General features: G+C 35.9%; 1 protein-coding gene across 5 annotated transcripts in view; it reads left to right on the plus strand.

Moving 5' to 3' along the window:
- Nucleotides 1-21,509, plus strand: part of AKAP6 (A-kinase anchoring protein 6) — a 258,093-nt gene that overhangs the window by 62,946 nt on the left and 173,638 nt on the right. For all 5 annotated transcript variants that reach the window (XM_015631792.2, XM_015631791.2, XM_015631795.2 and 2 more), the window contains 2 exons: nucleotides 15,878-16,129; nucleotides 19,689-21,476. In XM_015631792.2, coding sequence (XP_015487278.1) covers nucleotides 15,878-16,129; nucleotides 19,689-21,476 — 2,040 coding nt within the window. The remainder of the gene's footprint in view (nucleotides 1-15,877; nucleotides 16,130-19,688; nucleotides 21,477-21,509) is intronic.

Genomic DNA, 21,509 nt, shown 5'->3' on the forward strand with positions numbered 1-21,509 from the left:
AGTTCATTCAAAATCTCCAGCTCTTGGTCTTGTGATAAATTTGAAGACTTTGCCTGCTGCCTATATTGTATTTTGAATTTTGCTATTTGGAATATCTCTAATAGTTAGCTTGGTTCTAGTTGTTTTGAATGCCATCTCAGGTTTGTATGTAACTCAGGATACCTTTGATATTTTAAAGGACAGCAGGAATTTATGTTGTTTTCACCATTGTTTTCCTAATATTCTTAATTCTCAAAGGTACATTTTGTCCCCAGTGGATTTTTCTACAATATCAAAGGAGCAGTTCCCTTGTGATAAGTGATGTGTAGAATAATTTTCAAAAAATAATTGAAAATAATTTTCAAAACCAGCAAATTTTCTTGGATTTTATTTGGCTGGTTGGTTTTGTTGTTTGTTTTTTCTTCTCTTCATTTACTCTCTTTTAAACGAAACTCTCTCATTTAATAGTGTTTGTGATGGTAGTGCCTTCAGAAAAGCTCCTCTTGGGTGTGTGTGCGCAGAGATGAAGTGGCTGAGCAGTACAGCTCCGAGCCACGCAGTCAGATAAGCTGTTTGTCATGTTCCTGTGTGAGGTTAGATCTGCCACTGCTGCAAGGATGAGGATGGGTGGGAACAAGAAAGCTGATCCATGAATTAAAAAAAAAAAGAAAAAAGGAGGGAGGGAGGGGGGAAAGGGGGAGGAATGAGAATGGACAGCAAATGAGGGTGTGGAGGTATGACTGGGCCTTTAAACACGACTTAGAAATAGTTAGACAGCCAGAGAATTCCAAAGGAATCCAGGGCAAACCAGAATCCAAGGTTACCAAAGGCCTGTGCAGAAGAGGGAGCTCTTTTCAAATTAACCAAGGGGAAACTAAAAGGTATTGTTATAGAGTCCAGCTGTAATAAGTTCAACAGCTCTAAGTTATTTTCTTCTCCCATTTAGAATGTAATAGTTAATTATTACAAATGTGAATATTGCAAAAGTAACAGCCTGTGTTTTGTAAGCAGTGAATCTCTCCATTAGGGAAGTAATAACTTCCTATTAATACATTTGTTCCAAGCATATGATCTACCAGGTCCTAAAATAAGTTCTGAGCTTCCTAATATTAACCAAGTAGATATTTCCACTCTTTTCAAAGCTTAAAAACAAAAGCTGAAGTAAATTCGTGGTCAGATATTCAATTTTATGCTGTGAATTAGAGGGTCTCGTCTCCAAGATCAGCTTTACAGGGTTTCCAAGTGACTGATATGATACTGGATTCCTTCCTGTCATAATGCCATAAACATTCTGCTGGAACTTAGGTCAGTGCTTAAAATAACCTTGCTAATTGCAAGTCTCCAAGTGTCGGCTGAAATTTCAGTGAGCTGCCACAGAGCAGATCTGGACGTTGGGAAATCACTACTGTAGCTCAGAACGTGCAGGGGAAGAGCAGACAGGCCTAAACTTGATCTGCACAACACCACAGGCAGCAGACAATTCTCTGTATTTAATATAAAACAAAAGCTCTTGACTCTGCACTGAAGATGGATTGGGTTACAGATCACCTATGGCTTACTTGTCTGTCTTTTAAGCAGACATACATTTTTTGAATTGCTGGTTGCATGTAGCTCCTTTAGCTGAGGAAAGGAAATGGGACAGTCCTTTTCTTTGCAAAGCTGATAGCTGAAAATTCTCCTTCCAGTATAAATGAGGTAAGACACTGTTAAGCTGAAATATTTTACAAAATTCTAAAAAAGTGTAAAACAATAAATTTTCAGTTTAATTTTTTTAATAAATAAAAGCATTTTTAATAAATCAATTGGTTTTCAAATTCTTTAGAAGTATTGCATGACCTAAATTTGTTTGGTTTGAAACAATACATTGCCTTTCCTGTGCACTGTGACTCTAACTTGCAAACTTGACAGCTTTTTTTCTCTGTTGATGTAGATTTCTGAATTCTTCAGTCTCTTTCACTTCCTGTTCTACACAATGTGAAGTTTCTTCAATCACAATCTTAGGGTTAAACAATTAAAACCTTTCACTTCTGAAGGTAAAAAAATATGTTTGTCATGTGTGAATTTCTAGGACTCTGGTTTCCATGTGGAGCATTAGCTTTTTACTGGGTGTTGAGATGAAACCTAATGCTCAATCTTCTCTATTCTCTTAGACATTACTCAGCTAACTTTTTATAGGTCACAGTATAATTAGAAATAGACGCTTTAAAAATCTAATTGCATTACTTTGGCTACAATTTTGACCTATATTGTGAAAAGAGGTGTTTAGTAAAGGCTTAGGAAACCTTCAGACTGAAAATAATGTAAGTAAGAGAAAACAAGGAATTTCATCATTATACACAGATTTTACTAATTCTATTAGAACTTTAATAAATTCTGTAGCTTTTCATAAATCAATCAAATGTCCTGAACAAGCTGTTGCTTATCACAGTTACTCGAGTTTAGCAGACCATTTAAAAAATATTCTGAGAGCTGTATGCTTTCCAAGGGCCCTTTTAGTTTTGTTCTCAGTTCACAAAATTCTGTGTGTGCCATATCCTGAGGAATATACTCAGACTGCTCAAAAGCATCTGTTCTCTCTGCAATATCATTCATTCTTTTGAAATTGTATCTACAGGAAAAGTTCAGCAATTTTCTGGTTAGCCAAGGCTGTTTTCTTCTAAGATTTGCATTGGATTAAGATGATAAAGCTTTTTAACTTCTCTGAAGCAGAAGTTGGCACTGGATAGAGAATTGTTGAAGTGTAGATTCTACAAGGTGCCAGACAAATGGGAAATCAGCCCATAGATTATGGCAGCAGATGCATCTGTTATTTGGATAGGAATTTTTCATTGACTTTTAAAAGGTTTTTATTTTTGCTCTTCAGCTGCCCATGCATCAGTGGCCAATTGCTCTTGTTTAGACTTGGCTGGCTAAACAAGTTAGTACTTTCATCTCTGTAATGGCAGTTACCATATTCTTCTCCAAAGTGTTATTTGTGAAAGTTTCATTTAAAGCTCAGAAAGAAGGAGTGGAAAATTCTGCTACAGCTTTATGTGCTTAACACTGGACTAAGAGTAGTAGGTGCTTATTATTGCTCCATTTCAAGTCCTTTTCTGATTGCTGCTTCATGTCTTGAGATGTATCAGTAAAGTAGGAGTCTGAATTCATTCTATTCCACAGAGGAAAAACTAGAGAGCTGTTTTTTCTCTGTTATGGGTATGTGTAGATTACCATTTTATTTTGGATTGGGAGTGTGATTTTGAGGTGGATCTGCTGTTTATCCCTATTCAGCACCCTGGGGTTCATGCTGGAGAGAAGTCCCTCCATGAGCAAACTGCTTTCTTTTGCTCACAGTCTTTGCCATGGAGAGGTTTCTTTTTAAAATTTGCTTACTCAATTTGCTTGTCTCTACTTACGTTTCATTTATTGTCATATCTGTAGTGATGTTTTCTTCTGCCTTTCTTCTGTCTTGATAACTTTTTGTGCAAACAGATTTTGCATTTAATGTTGATGTGATTGCCTTGAATGAAATGCATAGTTGGTATGGTAATTGCCTCTTCCATATCTATATGTACTGATAAGTGAAGAAACTTTCTCAGGAATTGATACTTCTCCTGGTTTACTTTATTTTTGCAGTATTCATACCTCAGACACAAAATCAGAAAGAGTAGAGTGAAGTCAAATTGTAATTATTATCTAAGTCTGCAAAATTATTTTTATAAATTATAAACATCTTCAGCTGAAACTTATGAATTATTTTGATGGTCTTGATCCCACCTGACATTGTAAAAGACATAATGAAATACAAACAGTAATGGTAAATTTTAGAAATCTTTCATACTTTTAAATTCAAAGGATGGTAGGATTAATATTTTGGGAAAGGGTCATTACAATGAGCAATTGTAATGTTCTGCCATCCTTCATGCTTCAATCTTGGAGTGTGATACACCTCTGTTAAGAACTATGGCCTCCCTCGACCCCTTACTAAAAGAGCTAAACTGTTGATATGGGTTTTAGTCTGTCTTCTTGCATAGAAGTTAATTTATAGTAATGACAGAAACGAATCACAATGTTCTACATAACATATTAATATTTGATTAATGTAGGACATTTTTGATTGATGTTGGGCAGGATATTGAATTATAGTCAGTGGTAGAATTTTAAGAGAGTGGATGTTGAGGGGATTTATAAATATATTATGTTTGACAGAGTTGCTGTTATCAATACTATTTCAAGAATTTCTCAGCTGACCAAGCCTCCCATTGGCTCAGAGTGACTCAGAGTCTCACAAAATTCTGGATGAAGTGGTGAAAATGTGTTCATGAAAAGGCCAATATTTAGGAGCTGTAAGTGAAATAAAAAAAGCTGTTTTAAAATACCAGCGCTCCTTCCATTTTACTCAAATTTGCCACGAGTGTCTTGTCAAGAAAAGAAAATATTTTTTGTTTTTCCACAGCCTTATGGATTTCCTGTTTTGGTAGAAGATGACCCACGCAGAAATATATTGTATTTTTTAAATGTGTTGAAAATACAAAAGGTACAGGAGCCCCTAAGAATGCAGACTTTTGGGGTGTGTGGATGGGGAATGTTCCTTGCTAGCAGTCCCAGACCAGAAATCAGAGTTTTGAGGTCAGGGCTGCCACAAATGTTCTTTTCAAGGTTGTGGTACAGTAAAAGTGTAAATATTGCTGTACAGTGAAACCTGCCAGGGACAGACAGTCCCTCAGTGTCCAGGGACATTTTCTGCTACCTGTGCAGTTGGTGCAGCTGGGCAGGCTCTGCAGGCTCTGGCAGGGCTGGGAGCTGGAGTTACTGTACTTCCAGGCTCACATCCAGCCCAGCACGGCCACCTCAGCCCAGAGGAAAGCTCGTGACCCAGCTGGGGCTCTGCACAGCCAGCCCAGCTGCTCCAAGAAAAACAGGGAAACACGATCTCTTGCAATTTATGTGCCACTTACCTTTCCTATTCCCTGTCTATGCTTCACAATGTCACAGTTCAGGGATCCATTTATTGTGAATCTTATTATCAGAGGAAGACAAAAGATTTGACTTGGTCTAAATTTAGGATTCAGTTCAAGGCTAAATTGCTGGTGATTATTTTTGCAGGAAATATAAATTTTTACACATGACTTAAATTCATAAACACCCATTAGAAGCTTGAAGCCACTTGGGGTCATTAACTTCTGCACAGACAAGTTTGGCTATTGAATTTCAAAAGGTTGCTTTACAAGCCCAGGCAAGGAAACAACTTTTCTCTCTCTCATTGAGCCTGCACAGTGACAAGAGTTACACTCATCACTGCAAGCTACAGTCTAGACAAAGATAATTTATAACTTATCTCTTTAGCTTGAAAATAAAATGGCACATAAAGAAGCCTGTTCAGAGATCAAACTGTTTACTGTCAGCATAGGAAACAGTTTATCTCACAGGCCATGCTGTCTTGCTTTCCTAAAGGTGGAAATGACACTGACTATGAAGTGCTTTATAAATCAAGGATCTTATTCCAGTTAGCAACTGGTAATAAATATATTTTCCCATATATATGCATATGCATACATAAAAATGAATAAATATTTAGATAAACACTGCTCATTTCCTCCTTCTTTCAAGGCACTTCAGTCCTACTGTGTAGTGCTTTCTCAAGCAGCAGCATCTTAACAGCCATTAAGTGTGTCAGTGCTTTACACCAGAAAATTCTCCTGTGAAGCCAAAAATCAGCCCCATTAGAATTATCCTAACAGAGCACAAGCTGTCTTCCCAGAACTGTTACACTGGAATATGCCTTGTAGGAATATCTTGGAATGTGCTCTACAGTGTTGTAACATGTTTCTAAATTACAAGTACGGTGTATATGAACAGTCCTAACTAAAATATAATGCATCTAATTGAAATATTTAGACCCAGTTCTAGTATTAAAATGCTAATGTGTGTCATGCTTATATTTATGAGCAGCCAGAACAAGCAGCTATTATTGACAGAGAATTTTCGTTTCCTTAGAGAGAATTTGATTGTAAAGAAGTGTTTTATGTTGTAGATATGGCAATTTTTACTAGCTTACTTTAGACCAATTTTCTGCAAATGTGGTGCAAAATCGGAGTTTTTGATTACTTGCTATTTATATAGCACACTCTTTACATCTAAATCAAAAATTCAAGGATACTGTGGACATGACTTTTTTAAAAAGAAGATACTATATAACAACTTTTAAGTATACATCTGTATTAACATTATAAACATGCAGGATAACAGTGAGATTTGGAAATAATCAGATAGCATGAAATACTAGTTAATGTATTTTAGTTGCTTTTGTATGTAAAATCCCACGTAAGGATGTGGTTTGAATGGTTCAGATAGCTTTGAATGTCATGCCAGGCCTAAAAGTACAGGTTTCCAATTTAATTTTCATTATATTCCTTCTAAAAAAACCTGCAAAAACTTACACCCTATTTTTCCTTTTGTGGATATGAACTTGTTGGGGGGTGGCGTGGGGGATTGTTTAGTTTTGTCTTTAATGCATTTCAGGTCAAAAACCACAAGAACATTCTCTGTGACATATGTTGCACATATCAGAAACTAATGAGGAACAATTTTTAATATATCATCGAAATCATAAAAATCATAGTCATCAGGAACTGTAGTGTCAGGACAAGGAGAAATAGCTTCAAATTGAAAAAGAATAGGTTTAGGTTAGATATTAGGAAGAAATTCTTTACTGGGGAGGTGGTGAGGCTCTGGAACAGGTTGTCCAGAGAAGCTGTGGCTGCCTCATCCCTGGAAGTGTCCAAGGCCACGTTGGATGGGGCTCTGAGCCCTGCCATGGCCCCTAGGTTGGAATGAGATGATCTTTAAGGTTCCTTTCAACCCAAACCATTCTCTGATTCTTTGATAAGGGACTTAATTAGTCTGTTCAAAGAATTCTTTCCACAATTAAATAAATAAATTTCATGTGCCATTACAGAATAGAAATTAGAATTAAAATCTTGTACATTTTAGATTTCTTTAAGACACGCAAATATTTTTATCCTAAAATTTGTTCATTTCTTCACTTAAGACGTTAAGTGTGTAAAATAGCTTTCCTCCAGTCTTTCAAATTGATCCTCCTCAATATTGCAAATTTAAGTGTTTCTTGCTTTGCTTTTTATTTTTTTTTGTGTTTGTTTTTGTGTGGTTTGTGGCTATTTATTTATTTATTTATTTATTTCCATTTTTTTTCCTAGCACAGCTTTATACATTCTATCCCTGACTCTTACAATACCGTAAGTGATATCCAGGATAGAAGCAGCCTCCTGGTACGCTGGGTAGGTGGTAGCTGTTTCAGAGCACAGGAAGTGCCTTCAGATGCTCTAAGTGCTTTGTAGCTGTTCCTAACTCACTGGGAGAGCTACGAGGGCTTTCCAGCTGACTGGAATATTTGTGGTTCAGGAGAGAGGGCAGGAAGGTCACAAACATCAAGCAGTGTGCAAGATAGACTCTGAGGCTTCTTTTCCATGTTTCTAAACAACAAAAACCAATCTCAATAATTCCCACACTATTTCATTGAATAAATATTAGGTTTTGGTCTTCTCCAACCAAAATGATTCTATGATTCATTGAGCAGCGTAAAAAAAGAAACACAGTGGCAATAAAGTGAAGTCTGATAATAAAGACCAGGACAGATTCTGTCCCTTTTGCTGTCCTAAATAATGACTGATGGAAAATAACTTCAAAAACATGTCACAGAAGCTCTTGGAGGCTTAGCTGTAGTGATATAAACAGCCATTCATCTTGAAAACTTCCTATCATGGTATCAATTTTCATTATAGGAGACCTGGCACAGATGGTAGTTCTTCACTTCTGACTCTTCATATCTCATTTGAGATGAGAGTAGAGTCTTACCATCCTTTATTAAATTCTGTTATAGTCACTAAGCTTCAGTCAAAGAGAGTGAATGGGGTTAGTATTCTTTAGCTTAAGCAAGTCAAAATATTTTGATTAAAATTACTCTGTTGTGCTCTGGTTGCCTATGCAGAAGGCCTGAATTTTTCTCCTGTGTGAACTTGAAGTTCCTTTTATTCAGTAGTTCATTGCTTCCCAAAATACTTCATGCTATTTATGTGGGAACACATTTTGTTTGCAATTTAAAACCTCGTTATTTCAAGAATGAGACTTTTTTCCAAGATTTTTTTTCTGTTTTACCTAAACTCTTGAGAACAGCAGTTCTCAAAGACCCTAATTAAATTTATTGAATTTAATAAAATCCTGAGCATTTTTAAAGAAATCTATAAACTGAAAAAATAAGATAGATGCACCCATTTTCTTGTAGAAACAAGAAAAACAGATTATCTCGCCAGAAAACAGAGCTCAGACAATGAAGATCCTATAGCCCTGCAAAAAGCCTAAACAATTACCGAAATTTTCTTATTCTATGCCAAGAGTAATTCCAAATCTTTTTCAAACTAAAAATTAGGAGGGAACAAGAGTGGGACACATTCAAATCTGCACTGTCAGGGTGATAGTTTGCCAGCATAGATGTCTGAAACTCAACTGCTTTCAAAAGGATAACCAGTTTTGCTGGAAAATTATTGAACAATTCATGCAATAGCATTGAATTCTGCTAGCTAGTTCATATTGTAGATATAATCATAGAAGTTATGATCAAATAATAGGAGTAGTCCTCTTTCTGATTCTTCATATAGCTGACATGATTTTTTATAACATTAAGTTTTTATATGTCTTGCATGCAATGGTAAGTAGGAGTTTCCTCACAGCTGGGGAACTCCTCGAGGTCGAAATCCATCTGGTCCTGGCCAGGCTACCAAGAGCTGGTTGGCTTAGCTAGTGCAGGGTGTAAATGTTCATTGTGAGTAAAATGTACTTCCATTTGCTTCCTCAATTTTTATTTGTGTATGATAGTGTAAAACAGTTAGAAAAGCTTTTAAATTACACTTAGTATATATGATATACAGAAAGCAAGAAAGTGCTGAGTAAGGAGAGTAAAAAAGTAAGAATCAAAGGTAGTTATCACGAGAGCTGGAAAATATATGCCACATTCTCCTATTATGATAGAAAAAGTAGAGTTATGTGAAGAGGACTACAAGGTATTTGAAGGATATTTTAATAAGTCTTCTTTCTTCCATTTCATAAATATGAATAGATATTCCATTCAGAGATATGAATATATAATACCCGATGAGTGTGCTTCGTATAAAGTTAACTCATAATTTTTTCTTATTTCTATGTGATCTTAAATAATCAGTGTAATTTAGAAATATATATACATATAAAATTACCATTATCCAATGAACAGGCATTTGAAGAATGCATTTTTTTTTCCAAACTTACTTCTACTACCACTTGGTTGATTAGATTTTAATAAGAGTTTGGTATTTTTCCTTTTTTGTAAGAAGTAGCTAGAAACAAAACTTGCTACTCTATTGCACAGTTCAGTACAAATTATCTTCTTGTGTGAAGAACTGTTCTACAGTACCTCTGCAATTATGTCTTCCAGAGCATAGTACAAAACCAGACTTCAGCCAGCACAAATATGACATTTTATATCAATTTTTAATTATTTTAAAATTTTCAGTTAGGCCTTGATAAAAATCAGTTTGCTTTAATGTGACCAAAGAGAAATGAAAATTTGTACAGTTATGCATAGAAGGAATGTTGTACAGTGATAACTTTAATAGGAAAATTCTCTTAACACTGTAAGCTTGGGGATACAAGAAGATATCTTTTATTTTGAAACTTTCAAAGGGTTTTTAGATTGTAGCTGTAGACACATTGCACAGTAAAACCAGTGAAAGTTCAGGAATGTGAAAACAATATTTAGTTGCAGAGGTTGCATCACTTCCCACAGCAACTTATTTGCTACATTCACCTTGCATTTACAGTTTCTTACACAAATGTAATTCACATGTCAGTGCTACTGCTGTCAGGAATATCTCAGAAGTGGCTAGCCCAGACTTGTCTGCACAATACCCTTTCAATACAGTTCTGATGTGCCTCATTTTACTGCCATAACTTCTCCTGTGACTCACCAGTTCCACCACCTTAGACTGATTTTGTGCATCAGCTTTTTGAAGATTCCTGGGTGAACTGAATGCTTCCTTGTAATTAAGAGTCTGGCCTGTGGTGAATGCTGTGTTCAGACAGTCTTTTTCCATTTAATTACTGATTAAATTTAGTAGGAGAAATAAACATTTGAAAGCAGCCTCTCGTCCCTGCAGCCATTCCCTCCTGCAGAAACGGTACAGGCTGGCCTAGGTTTGTAAGACACTGCAGCTGGTCCTGGCAAATGAGCTGGAATAACTTCCAGCAGCACCTGCCCTGTTTCTGGACAAAAGGATCCTTTTGCATGTTCCCAGTATGTTTGATCCTTTGGCCCCAGCAATGGTCCATATGGCAAAACAAATGCAAGTTGCTGGAATCCCAAGACAGGAGCTTCACCATTAACATTTCAGGGATTTTTCCTCAGCCTGAAATGCTTGGTGTGTGATATCATATCTTCCTCCTTTCTTCCTGCTCATTTTCCTTGCAGAAAAATAGTCAACCTTTACACAACAGCAAACTAATAAAACACATAAACTAATAAATTATCACAAAGCAACTCTGTGTTTGTTACAATGACATAGAAACCATTACTATTTTAGCAGCTCTGTCAAAGAATTGATTTGACATCTCTTTCACATTATTTCTAAGTACAGGGATATAAGAATATAACTCACCAATTCCTGAAATAACAAAACACAGTAGAAACATGCCTACTTAGAACTCAGCAAACCAAACACTTATTTTCAAAACTTTTTTGAGAATTTTTCAATAGCAATGTTTGTACGATAGAAAGTGGATGATCTAAGATCCACTTACTGGAATTTTGCAATAATTAAAATGTTCCTCACTTAAAATAATGAGAGTACATCAACCAAAATAAAAGCCAAGCTGAAAAAGAGAATAATGTGAGCCAGGGAAAGAAACTCTCAGTAGAACATGTAGTGTCATGAGGGAAGAGCAGGAATCTTTGAGGACCAAAGTATTTCTGAGCTGTCAGTGTCGGCAGAAGGCAGGGGTCAGTGATCTCAGAACCCTCCTGGTAGCTGCTTTCCTTTGCATTCTTCACCCAGAAGAATGCATTCCTTTCCCTTAGTCACTGGATGCCACAGCCAGACAAGGTACACTATAGTGCTTCAATCATTTTTTGACAGGCTGGTAACTCAAAGTCAGTCCAGGCCTTTCCCTGGCAGTTGATTTGGTTTAGTCAAAGTCTGGATTTTTCATGTATGATTATCTTGTTTGACATAATTGTTTGCTTAAAAACAGCTGCAAGAAAATTATGTGTAGCAATTGCTTTTAAGGTTTCACCAATAATAGAACAGTTTTATCTTTATTGTCACACTGAATGTACAGCAGGTAGGGATGAAAAAATGAGAAACTATTTCTTGGAGAAGTCAGAGTGCATTTTAAAGAAAAAATACCGTTCTAAAAGATGTTCAGAAATAAAAATCTCTCTTCCTTTTTATATATAAATAAATATAAAAAGGTAGTGCAGAGAGTTTAATTTATAATTGTCAAGTTCAATTAAAGTAAAATATCTAAAAATTCTGTGGCAAATATTCTAAATTTTTTTTCTGAAGAGAAGAATTTGTACATTCTGATTGGAATATTTGTCTTTTGAGGAATTAAAAAGCACTTAAAAAGAAAGGCCAAATAGATAGACATTTTCTTAAATCATAGATTATATTTGCATGTACAGCAGTTGTAAGATGCAGTAGCAATCTGTTTTTCCTGCTGAGGTTTTTCCTGCAATATCAAAGACCAAAATCTCCAGTACAGATTCTCTGCCACTAACTCTAAAGCAACATATTCCAACCTTTCATCTTTCAGTACTTTCATGTACATCTTTACACAGTTTCTTAGGGACCAGAGAGAAAACACTTTTAAAAGTCATCATCAAAGCTGTTTTCATTGACTCTTGACTCTTGTTTATGCGCTTTTTCTTCATCTTGTGCAGTGTTTGCAGTTCAGGCTATTTTAGTTGACATGGAGGGCTAGCAGCAGGCTGATGGATTCAGCAGCTGCAAGTTACAGGATCAGCTGTCTGGAAGACTGAGTGAAGTGGGCAGTTGGCAGCCAAATGGGGCACAACCCCTGTAGCCTGAGAAATTCCATAGTCAGTGCTACAGGAAAGCCCATGAGAGGATGACAAAATCTTTACCTTAATATCGCTGTGAAACTGTGTAAAAACAAAAATGCCTAGCTGACATGTGAGATTAATGATCATAAAAATTGTTTTGGCAATGGTGCTTTCTAAAAATCAGATTATAATGTCTTCTATGAATACATATGATATGAAACTGTATGCTATTAAAATGGGGAATATTTTGTCCACATGCATGTGTAGGCTTTATATTATTACCATTGACCTGGAACCATGCTTATTTACAAACAGATGCCAATAGATTATTACTTAAAGGTGCATGATTTATTTTATCTACCTGCCACTTCTGGTAAGAGCAACTGGCACTCATGACAGCAGTTAGGTGCTATCTCGTGACACTGCTGCTCTTTATTTATAAATACAAAGTGTAAAAAAACCACAAACCAGTGTTCTGCTGGTTTGGCTCTATCTAATGCTGTCACCTACAAGGATTTAGGAAGAATGAGAATGAAACCATGTCATACCAGGTCTTGATAAAGTAAAATCATGAATTTACATAATGTGACTTTTTTGTGCAGTATTTGAACTGTGTGAATTCTTGCAGAAAATTATCAAATTCAAAGCTGTGCTAGGTGTAATTTTTTAATTTTACTGAATTATATGTAAATCTAGACATCAGGTACAATAAAAGTTTTACTAGAAAATGTCAGCTGGATTATATTGTTTCCTCTCAATATGCTTGGTTTGTGCCAGGCAAGTGTAGAGAAAAGATGCAAATAAATAGGATGCAGCTTTATTAATGCTGTTCTGCTGAACACTAATCAGCATTAACTTACAGGGCAAAACTTTGCATTTCTTTGCAATTATTTTCTCCTGCAGGCTAGCATTAACTTTTACACAGTTATTCTGTCATTGGAACAGGCTCCACCTTCACACCATTATATGACAGTTAAAATCAAGGAGAGGGGGTGTCAGTAGGGCTCTAAATTCTTTTTTTACCAAACACTGTGAAATGATACTGTCTATAACCTAAATCATTTAAGAACTGGTACTTTGTCTTCTACTGACTAAATCTCATATGATAAGATCAGAGAATGTGACTTTGGATGTGACCAAGTTTAGGCTTAGGTTCTCTCCATATTACTGAAGCTGTAAGGAGCTGTTAATTACCTTGTTAGTACATAAAGCACTTGGCTGTTGTTGTGTGCCACAGTAGTCTGTAAACAGACTTTGTTTTTTGAGGGAAAATGAGCAAATTCTAGCGAGCCATGCAAGAATTAACAGCATATGTTCTTGAGTATCTGCTTCTCTCAAACCCCTAGTGGTGCTGGGATTTGCATCTCAGTACAAAGTTGGTTTCTTATGGAGAGTTTGTCTACTTCAGAAATTTGAGATGATTTTGTAGCTAGCACAATGGGACATCAAGAGAAAACTCGTTTGAAGTGTGGGTCAGAATTCTTGATTTAGAGTATTATCTAGATTCATTAGCCAATATTTTCAGTACATTATCAAACAATTGTCAGAAGAGCACTTGTTCATTGTTCTTTCTTCTTATGGCTTTCTGTTTTCAACCACTTTGAGAATTCATATGGTGGTTGAATGCAGTATGTGTGAAGCTGGAAAATACTAAAAACTTGTTTTGGAGTCTGGCACATCCTTAAGCTCTTTCACATAAATAGTCTAAAAGGAGGTATTTTTCTGTACTTTTCTGTAGACTGTGTCTGATTTACAAAATTACAGTTAATGGACACAATCTATTTTTTAATCACTGAAATTAAAATTCAACTGAATTATGGCCAAGAGGAAGAAACCATTAACAGTCTTGGAGACGTAAAATTCAGCAAATTCAGTTAAACTAATTAATTAGAAATATTCTTTAAAGCATTTGAAACAACATAGAATTACAGCTGTACATTTCAGCTGTAGTTGACTAAATGGATAGTATGATCTCTTTCCAAAGCTCAGAGAGTTTTATCTCTGTGTCTGTGAGTCTGTAGCATTTGATGAGCACACTAATCTGGTAACTGGAGTGTCCATTTGCTCACCTGGAAGTGTGTGGGTGCTGGAAGCCCTGAGCACTTGCAGCCCTGCATGTTGGCAGGTGAGGCAGTGTGTGTTGTACTTGCAAATACAGATGCTGCTTCTTGCAGCAAGAGGACTGAGGGTACAGGGGAAGAGATACTGCCCTTCTCTCCATGCATCTACAATGATCTGCTCATGGAAACTCCAGTTTTGCACTCATCTGGCATTTCTGAGAACTACTCCTGCAGAGGGCTCAATGTAATTGTCAGTGTTTTATTAAAATGAATACTTAACAATAGCACCTGATAACAGCTGATATTGCAGTGTCTGTTATACAAAATCATTCAATACTATCTAGAGATTTGATTTTGGTTTAATTTGTTACCAAAGTGTGATTACATATTAAATACTTTGCCTTTACTTTCATACTGAAGATACCAAATCTGAACTTAAAGAAATAACTGTACTATGTTATTAATTTTGAAATAATCAGGTTTACTGATTTTCCTGTTATGCTACTGCCATACAAAACCCCAAGTGTGTCATCAGAGACATAAGTTTCATTGTAATTGTCAGATAGAATTGTTTCAATAGCAAACTTAAAATGCAAAATTATAATTATTCTCACATATATATATATATATATATATATATGAGGTTTATAAAGAGCTGAATTAATTTTATTTTTTAATAAAAGGATCTTGAACTTAAATATGCTATTAAGTCAACTTAATCCTAGTCACCTTAAGTCACTGCCAAATATGTAGGACAAAAGCTTCTAGGGTCCAGTGCCAGTTTTTTCAGTGTTTTAATTACATTTCCTTATATATAACATGCTTTTTACACATAGTTTTCAAACAGAATTGTAATAGAGTGTTGTTTGCTTAACAGCATGCCCCTAAATGTTCTTTAGTATTGTGATTTGTCCTTTCATAAAGAAAATGAAGACTAGATTGAAATTATTTTACTCTGTATGCAGCACAACATCAGTAATCTATAACATTATTTTTAAATTTGGAGGATACCATCCCATCAAAAGTTTAGTTTTATAACCTGGTAACCCATATTTTCTTTCTTCTTTTCCAACACAGCTATTTTCAGCTTCTCTGTTTTCCCTTTCTCCTTTTCCACCAATCTTCTGTTCAGTTTTGTGCCCAGAGCAAGACTATGCAAAAATCAGTGCCTTGTTACCACCACAGACAACAATGGATAGCAGAAATAACATATTCCCATTGAGTCCGTCCCAGGCTTTTGTCCTGCTTGGTTATAGAGGTTAAATTCTGTCCAAATGAAATTTTTTTTGATGATGGCACAGTCCAGATTCTTTGCATTTTAACTGGTGGGTATATGTGTTTGTGTGTGTGTGTGTGTGTGTGTGTGTGTGTGTGCAGCAGAGAGGGAGACAGCTCCTGGCAATCTTACCACTTTCATTCCTATTGCTGTCTTCTAGGATGTCACTGTATGGTGTTAGTTTTCTGCTTGTGATTCATGTGATCTTGTTGTGCCATCCTTCTTTATTGTATGCTGTCTCTGCACTTACTGAGCAGTACTGCCAAACAGGACAGCTGCTGCTTCAGTTGCTGCAGCATCACCATGAATAAAAAAAAATAAATAAAAGAAAGTCTGGATGTATTAATTAACAGTATATTTCCCCCATGAAAAAATCTATTCTGGATTTAATTAAAAGTGCATGAAAAGTAGACCTGATCCATGACAGGACCGTGCCCATAGCTAAATATCTATTTTATTTTTCCATTACAGGATATTTGTGAAGATATATCTGATCATGTTGAACAAATTCACGCTCTACTAGAGACAGAGTTTTCCCTGAAGCTTCTGTCTTACTCTGTCAATGTGATAGTCGATATCCATACAGTGCAGCTCCTCTGGCACCAGCTACGTGTTTCTGTCCTGGTTCTGAGAGAACGCATTCTCCAGGGGCTACAAGACGCCAATGGAAACTACACCAGGCAGACTGATATTCTGCAAGCATTTTCTGAAGAGACTAAGGAGGTATAGTGACTAAATCCAATCTGAAGAGTTTAATCTGTGTTCAAAGCAGCTCATCCCTCTCGCACATTTAAAATTGCTAAAATGACCATTTTAAGGATGACTTACTTCTAGATATTCTGCTAAAATTGGTTTAATTTTCAGATGATACCTGCTGTTGTTGAACCAAATTAGTGCAAAATAAGATCAGCTTTTAGAAATGTCAGGCTAGCAATGTTTTCTCTTGATTGAAATAATTTTCAGAAAGAATTTGAAAGACTCAGATAGTTGCATCTGTTCCAAAGTTGTTCACCTGGTCAGTTGGGTATTTAAGATTTACAGCCAATTCAAAAGTTAATTTTAGTGGGCAGTGATTTCTTCAGTGAAAGTTCAGACATTTCCTTCCCACAGACACAAATGTGAAGCTTACAAAAAGTTTCCAAAAACTTCCCAGCTTAGATCAACATTTCTTTATAGCAAGAGGAAGATCTTTAATTTGAGTGGCAATTCTGCATTACACCTTTAAACAGTCAAGCATTTTATCTGAGAAATAACAGTGCAAGACTCATACACTGTTTATTCTGACTGTATGGCAAATTCACACACATGTAAATGGATTGTAAACCTGGCTTCATTTAACTAAAATGCCTTTTCCTTTGAATTTATTATTACAAAATTAGTTTAGTTAGAAGGATGCTACTACTCCGATTTCTTAAACTTAAAAAATATGGACATTTTTAAGAGTTAGGGTAATTAATGGTTAATCAATAGCATGTAGAAGATTTTTCATTTGATGGTCCTGAGATTAAGATGAAATGCCTTTTTTATGATTAGATGCACTTACAGAAAGAGACCTCTAGATCAGTGCAGTGAATTCTGTGACCTGTGTTACACTGAAAGTCAGAAATCCCCAAGACATGTCCTGAGTTTCATAGCATCCAAGGTCACAGAGAATGTGACTATTTCTCTGCTCCAGTTGGGTTTTATATTTGTCTTTGGCACAACAAAGTGAGTGGTCCAGAAGTCAGTGCTCAGAGATGCCCAGGCCCACCTTTGCCACCCCCTCTTCCTGATGTGTACATACCTGGCTCTTCTATATTCAGTTTCTGCTTTGCTGGTGCTGGTAAACTGCTGGCAGGTCTGAAGGAAATCTACTCTTGTCTTCACGTGCAGATTTGTGAATTAGTGGGATGTCATTATTTTATGCCAAGGACATGGTAATTTCAAGACATAAAGAAGGTGTACATTCAGATACTAAGAAACAGGAAATTTTCCATCTGGATCTGATTACAACTGCTATAAAAAACATCTTTGCTGAAGAGAGAAGGAAATATTATTTTTCAGTGGGGAAAACACAAGTTGCCAGATAGGCTTACATGGTAATATGAAAGACAAAACATCATCATTCTTTTTATCCACCCCAATTAAAACATAAATAATATTTGATTAATTTAATAGCTAGCAATAGCAAGAACACAAAACTGATATCAAGATTCTGCCCTATTGGTTGAATAGCTCCACAGAAATGGCTCTGCAGTTTCTAACCTTCTGGTATTCAAACTTTTTATGAGGTATAATGACACTGACTTTAGTTGATGAACATAAAAAATAAATAAAATATAATGTAGGGACAATTTTATCTGCTCTTACCCATCTTTTTTTTTTAGTGTCTGGATCTTTAAAGGAAGCATTACTACATGAAATTGAAAAAAAAATAACTAGGGCATTCTTATCGGTAGTCATACAAGTAATTAAATTTAATATTTTTCTAAGATAAAAGCATGAAAATACTGGCATTAAATAAAACTCATTTGAAGAACACATTTCAGAGGCTGCTGGAAAATAACCAAGTAAGATGGTTTAATGTATATGATTGTAAATTTTATTAATGTAAATGAACACATTTTTAAGAGACAAAGGAATGGAGCTCATTATTCAGAAAAACTAAAGGCCTTTAGGGCCTTGGAAAGGTTTTGATTTATATATGGTTTTACAGTTTCTAATAATTTCCTGAGATTAGAAGGACAGTGCAGCTTGTTTAGTCATTATTTTCCTTAATAAATGCAGCTCCAATATATAAATTTGACAGATTTATAGAAAATTCTGAGCTGTTGACAATTCCAAATCTGTGGCACGGGATCTACATCTGGATGGAATTTGCTAAAGAATAGATATATTCAATATCCAAGACTATTGCTGATAAATACCCTTCTAGTAAATTTTTTCTATACATATCTTTAGCTGGAAGATTTTATTCTATTTTTAAAGTAAAGGGGAGGCGGGGTGGATGGAGTACAGGGCTCAGATATTGTATGTTTTTATCTTTATGGGCATTGTCAAACAATAGCCTTCTTTATCGAGATAATTCCTGTTCAGACCAGATCCATGTAGTTACTTTGGGATGGAGAGATTACGGGGTTACTGCACCTTCTTCAAGCATGATGCTAAGGCTCTTTAAACTATGGATTTGGGCAGTGTAGTGAGACAAGTTGTTCCAGAGAATAATTCAGACATAAACCTATTGTGGATACTCAGGAGTTTGCTTCAAAAAACTATTATGAGAACAAAAGCTGTACAGAAAGACCAGTATACAGATGTAGGCATGTCAAATCAGGATCCTAGAACATGAATGTCCCCTTCGTGTTATATTTTAAAGTAGACTCTATAAGCAAAAGTCCTGTATATGTATTAGAAGATCTACTGAAAATATGCTTACACTGTATACTAAATATAATTTTGCTGTGAATGTTATCATATAGTTTTGGATCTTAATCTCATCAGATTTTTTTTTACTGTCCTTCAAACAAGACCAAAATATTTATAAGCATTAATTTGATCTTTATCTTAAAATCTCATTTGCCAACTGAAATAGTCTCCTCTGGTTATGTCCATGTTTCTGAGATTGAAGGAGAAAATATTGACGAGGGAGCATGTCAGGCTGGAGGCATAACATTACAGTTTCTTTTCCTTGTGCCATTCTTCATTTGTGCTCTAAATATCTGGCAAATAATGCTACTAAAAAGTGAAATGTAATTAGCAATCTCTACCTCATAATTATGGGAAGAAATGTCTATCATTGCTACATGATGCTTGGGAAAAAACATTCTTCCAGTCAACTGAAAGGCCATAGAAAAGCATAGATTTTTGAGAGAATAAGATTTAGAAGGAGACTGGTACACTCAGCAGCCCCCAAAGTACCCTCCCTCCTGTTTGATGTAGTTAGCACAGGAAATACTTCAATTAATTTGTATAGAATTTCTGAGTCCCCACCTATAGTAAGTGAAACTGAAAACAGAATTAAATGAGGAAAATACCAATACAAAAGTGAGTTGCTGTTTTAAGGTAACTTGCTGTGCCAAACTGAAATTAAACATTTTTCAGTTCACTGACATTTTTAATTCCCAAATATTTCAGAATGGTTAGCTTATCTACAGGGTACTGCAAAAAGAGACATGTCAATGATGAACCCTTCTCTAGATGTTAGGCAGTGAAACCCAGGGATTGTTTTTTGTTTCATTACTTCGTTTGTTCTGCATATGAAAATTAATATTCCAAAAAAGTACCATTTCTTTGTGTATTTCAGGATCGTCTTGACTCTTTAACTGAAGTTGATGATTCTGGACAGTTAACCATCAAATGTTCTCAAAATTACTTGTCCCTGGATTGTGGTATTACTGCATTTGAACTATCTGACTACAGTCCTAGTGAGGATTTGCTTGGTGCTCTGGATGATATGACCTCCAGTCAAGGGAAAGCAAAATCATTTGAATCCTGGAACTACAGTGAAATGGATAAGGAATTTCCAGGACTTATCAGAAGTGTGGGTTTGCTTGCAGTAGCAACAGATTCTATTGCTTCGCAGTGTAATGAAGCATTGAAGGAGAAAGAAAGTCATGTACCTGTTTCAGCAGAAGAAGGAGAAGAAAGCAAAGACAAGAAAACATCACATGATCCCTCAATAGCATCTCCTTCTGGAAATTCCTCTCTTTCTAAAGGACCTTTCTCTGAAAATGGTGTTTTACCTACTGACAGCAAAGCAGTTCCCATATCAAAGAATCCAGAGTGCAATCTTCCACAGCACACTGGTGAAAATATCAAGCACTCTCACTGTGAAAATTCAACACCTAAGAGGTCCATAAGAGACTGTTTTAACTATAACGAAGACTCTCCTACTCAGCCTACGTTGCCAAAAAGAGGACTATTTCTGAAAGATGATGTGTTTAAAGATTATATGGAATCCAATGATTTAAAAAGGCAAATCTCTCAAATAGTTAAAAATGAAATGAGTAGAAGTACACCCTCATTGTTAGATCCACCAGACAGGTCCAAGCTTTGCCTAGCTTTACAGCCACCCTATACCACCAGTCCATCAGCAGTTAGTCAGTCATACGATTGCTTAAATACAATAAGTGATAAAAATCTTGAATACACAATAAATAATCACTTTAAAGACAGTCCCATAATTCTAGGAAAGTCTAATTTCTACACCTGTAAAGAAAAATCAAAGCACAAGAAGTCTCTTGATTCTCCAGAGAAAGTCAAAGCTGCCAAAACACCTGGAAGTACGTGTAAAACAGCTCCATCAACCCAAGTCAAAAAAAGAGGGTGTTCTTCTCTACAGAATGGAATTACTTCTCATAGCTCTAAGTCTCTGGAGGAGACAGAAACAGATTCTTCTGCATCGTCAGATTCTTGTAACCAGAGAGGTCCAAATGGGCAATCACAAGGTAAAACTGAACCCTTCAGTTCACCAACGTGTAGCCAAAAGAGTGCTTCTTCAGCTGGTTCTGAGATTTCCAACTCTTCCCCTCTTCTGCTGAGAAGAAAGAAAAATAAAAGCTTATCCTCAACACCACACTATACTCAAAAAACCAGTAAAGACAGTGAGGTGTGGTACGGATCTGATGAATATTTAGCACTTCCTTCACATCTCAAACAGACTGAAGCATTAGCTTTAAAACTAGAAAACTTGACAAAGCTGCTGCCCCAAAAGCCCAGAAGAGAAACCATCCAAAACATTGATGACTGGGAGCTGTCAGAAATGAACTCAGATTCAGAAATGTATCCAACATACCAGACAAAAAAGCACAAAAAGAGGGGCAGAATTTCACCAAGTTCTTCGAGTGATATAGTATCCTCCTTAGGTGACAGTATTGAATCGGGGCCTCTCAGTGATATTCTCTCTGACGAAGATCTTTCTATGCCTGTATCTTGCATTAAAAAATACATTGACGAAAAGTCAGAAAGGACTGCTGCCACTCAGCCCACTGGGAATGAGACTTCTTCTTCAAATAAATCAGCTTTAATTCATCAGCTGATGCAAGATATTCAACATCAAGAGAATTATGAAACCATATGGGAAAAAATTGAGGTAAGGCAATAATCCTATAATCTTTTTCTGTGT

Source organism: Parus major, chromosome 5, assembly GCF_001522545.3.
Source record: "Parus major isolate Abel chromosome 5, Parus_major1.1, whole genome shotgun sequence".
Classification (NCBI taxonomy): domain Eukaryota; kingdom Metazoa; phylum Chordata; class Aves; order Passeriformes; family Paridae; genus Parus; species Parus major.